This window comes from Mus caroli, chromosome 5 (assembly GCF_900094665.2).
Source record: "Mus caroli chromosome 5, CAROLI_EIJ_v1.1, whole genome shotgun sequence".
Lineage (NCBI taxonomy): Eukaryota > Metazoa > Chordata > Mammalia > Rodentia > Muridae > Mus > Mus caroli.
Window position 1 is genome coordinate 38,306,571 of NC_034574.1, and position 3,924 is coordinate 38,310,494.

General features: G+C 37.2%; 1 protein-coding gene across 1 annotated transcript in view; it reads left to right on the forward strand.

The window, feature by feature from the left end:
* The window catches only part of Cd38 (CD38 molecule), a 45,466-nt gene extending 43,042 nt beyond the window's left edge, over nucleotides 1–2,424 (forward strand). Inside the window, exon 8 of the mRNA XM_021162655.2 lies at nucleotides 859–2,424. Within this exon, the coding sequence (XP_021018314.1) occupies nucleotides 859–922 (64 nt within the window). The 3' untranslated portion in view covers nucleotides 923–2,424. The remainder of the gene's footprint in view (nucleotides 1–858) is intronic.
* The last annotated feature ends 1,500 nt before the right edge of the window (nucleotides 2,425–3,924 follow it).

Here is a 3,924-nt window from a genome sequence, read left to right on the forward strand (position 1 = left end):
AAAAAAAAAAAGAAGTACAGGAAGACTAGGTGAAGGTTGAGGAATGTAGAGCCTGTGGCTTTGTTAGCTCACATTTTATGAAAATGGCAGTCTTTTTAAATTACAAGTTAGATACTTACCTAAAGCTTGCCTTGTGTAGGGGGAGCATGGTCCTCTCACAGTGGCGTCCAACCCTCTTGAGGAAGGTCCCTGAGTTCTTTGCTGTCAAATGCTTTCACCCAGAGGTCACCAGGATCTGAGGAAAGAAGAATACTCAGGAGGGAACTGTGTGGGCCTGGTCCCAGTGTTGTCTGGGCATCAGCTGTTAAATACTTGTGACACATCTGAGCCAGTTGTTTGTTTTTAACCTCCACATATTACTGTTGTACACTCTTCTTGATACTTATTTCTATGGTCTTACAAGTGAACTGCAACTAACTTGGCACATGCTTTCAAGTCTTTTACTCCTGGGTCAGGTCTTTCTCAATGCTGTCTCTGAGCTCAGATGGGTGTGGATGCTCAGTGGTTAATCTTTGGTTGCTATGATGCATCTTCCTTCATTGACAAGTTGGACCATAGTGACATCATTTGGTCTCTTGCCTCTTAAAATTTTTGTCACATTTTTATTTATTTATTTATTTATTTATTTATTTATTTATTTATTTATTATATGTGTCTGTATGTATGCACACATATGTGCACATACCATAGCCTTCGTGTGGACATCAAAGGACAACTTGTAGGAGTCAGTGCTTCGTTCGAGCACATGAACTCTGGGGATCAAACTCTCAGGTGCTCTCAGTGAGCACCTTTGCCCCGTGACCCATCTTGCCAGCCATCATCCAGTCCCTGACTTCCTTTCTTTCTTCTCTCTCACAGGCCTGCCAGATTTCTTCAGTGTGTGAAGAACCCTGAGCATCCATCGTGTAGACTTAATACGTGAAGGATCTGGATATTAGATCACCTGTAGCCTGGACTGAGATGAAGGGGCTCAGAAGCAACACTGGTGGAAAACTGAAACTGTCAGGGAGAAGTCTCTACTACAGTGTTAACACCAGAGATGGAAGAGCTTCCCAACACATTATGACAAAATTACATGATCAACTTAATACTCTCTGTGTACTACCAACATTCAAGAAAAATTACTCCATAAACCAGAGTTAAACTTCTATATTGTTATATTAGTCTAACTTTCTCATGTGGTGCTTCTATATTGTTTACATATTGCTTACATCCTTTTATCCCTCTTTTAATGATATCTCTCTCTCTCTCTCTCTCTCTCTCTCAATGAGGCTGAGAATCAAACCAGAGAACTTTCAAAAACATGGTGGATAAAACTATATACCACTGAGCTAAATCTTCAGCACAGCTGATAACATCATTTTTACTGAAAAATGGCCAATCAAACTTCCCATTGGACAAAGAAAGTCAAATGTCAAGTATATTGAAATGAATGACCTTTTTTTTAATGTTTTTTCATTTTTCCCACAGATATTCACATGATAAACCTGAGGTCATAGGGTCATTATAGGGAAGGTGCTGTGTGGGCACCATGCCCTGTGCTTTAATCTTTAACCCAACATGTCCCTGATAACTTTGAGCATTCTTTTCTTTTCTTTTCTTTTCTTTTCTTTTCTTTTCTTTTCTTTTCTTTTCTTTTCTTTTCTTTTCTCTTCTTTTCTCTTCTCATTTTTTTTAAAACAGAAGAAAATGGAGTTTAGAGAGATAATTGATTTTCCTAAAGTCACTTTCTTAGGATCATGGTTACATCTGGAATTAAATCAGTTCTGTCAAAGTCCACAACATATGATGGTTTTTTTCTTTTCCGAGCTTTTATTGCCAAATTGGTAGCCTGTGTTGTTGTCTAGCAAATGCTATTGCATTAAATTGAATATAATAGAATCTGAAATGTGATCTTTATGGAAGATCTCAAAACTAATTACTTGCACCCTCTTTCTCTTCCACTTCATTCTTGGTGCCTTTTATAGGCAGTCAAGAGTTAACATATATTTGGTGCTAATATTGGCAATTTATGTTTTCTATCCTTTTTTTCTTAGATCAGTCTTGCTCAGAATCATTAATTTTGTTATGTTGTTGCTATTGTTATTGTTGTTGTCTTTTTCAAAGCTCAAATCTTTAACTTTCCTCATTTATTAATTTAATTGAGCTTTAGTCTTTATTTTTAGAAACATAGAAATTTCTTCTAGCTATCTGGAATATCTTCAGTTTTTTGAGGCAAATGCTTAGACCATTGATATTTCAGTTTGTTTTCTACAGATGTATTTTAGGATTCTAGGTTTTTCCCTGAGCCCTGCTTTCGCTGTAACACTGAATTTTTGTATGCCTTAACTGTTTAGCTACTGTGATAGTTTTTGTATATGCTTGGCCCAGGGAGTGGCAGGATTAGAAGGTATGGCCTTGTTGGAATAGGTATGTCACTGTGGGTGTGGTCTTAAGACGCTTACCCTAGCTGCCTGGAAGCCACTATTCCACTAACAGCCTTCAAATGAAAATATAAAGCTCTCAGCTCTGCCTGCATCATGCCTGCCTGGATGCTGCCATGCTCCTACCTTGATGATAATGGACTGAACCTCTGAACCTGTAAGCCAGCCCTAATTTGTTGTCCTTTATAAGACTTGCTTTGGTCATGGTATCTGTTCACAGCAGAAAGAACCTAAGACAGTTACCATTCAGTTCAAAATAATTCTTGATTTTATTGTTATTTATGCCTCAGTACAGGAGAATGCCAGGGCCAAGAAGTGGGAGTGGGTGGGTAGGGGATTGGGTAGGGGGTATGGGAGACTTTTGGGACAGCACTTGAAATGTAAATGAAGAAAATACCTAATTTAAAAAAATCATGTAAAAAAAAAGAAGTACTCAAATGATTAGAAATATTTTGATATATGGTTAGAACAAATGGATTAAAATGTACAAAATTTAGATCAAGAGCTGAATACATTCTATGTATAATTGTCATATTAGCAATATGCTGTAAAAAGTGATCAAATTTATAAATAGCACCATATTGCAAGCCTACCACTGTGACCCAGCCTAAGGCTTTCAAAATATTTCCTACATCACAGGAAACTGGACAACAATTATGTAAAGGTGTAAATTTAAGGAGTTCATAGCTAAAATACATACATTTTTTTCTTTAAAAATCTTTGAATTTATAACAAGAAAAAATATGTGAGATAAAAAAAGAAATGTGATATTTACTTTTTAATATCTGGAGAATTGTTCAGTTTTTTTTTAATGTCTTTAGTAGGTATTAATAAACTAAATTGAGACAGCTCCAAAGAATTTGCTTGGTTTATTGAAAATAGCATGAACGGAGCCAGGTGCTTCTTCTGTATTCCTGTTTTGACACCAGTTTGTGATTGTTGAACAATATATCTGATTTCTAAACTTTTAAAAAGCTACTGAAAGACAGTAACTTGCTCCCTTACAGTATGTTGATGGTTCAGTCCATTAAATGCTTACTTTGTAAGTATGAGGGCTTGGATTCAATTCCCCCAAACCATGTGACAGTTAGGAGGCAGAAGCAGCTGAATCTCTGTGGGTTTGAAGCCAGCCTGAGCCAGGACAACCAGGGCCACATAGAAAGATGTTATCTCCCCTGCTACACACACCTCAAATAAAACAGTAAACAAAACAAAACAAAAACAAACAAAAAACAACTAGGTGAGTGGTGCACCATTGGAATCTCAGGAATGAAGAAGCAGAGCCAGGTTCCCTACTCCCTTCCTCACCCCCAGGCTAAGTGATAAACCCAGGTCTCAGAGAAAGACTTTTTTAAAATCAAGGTAGAAGGTATCTAACAAATGACAGCTGAGTGTGTTCTGTAGCCTTCCTGTGCATGGGCACACATATGAATCTGTGCTTGCCTACCCCCTCTCAAATATGGTGTTAGTGTATGATAAAAATTGTTAACCTGTCACAAAG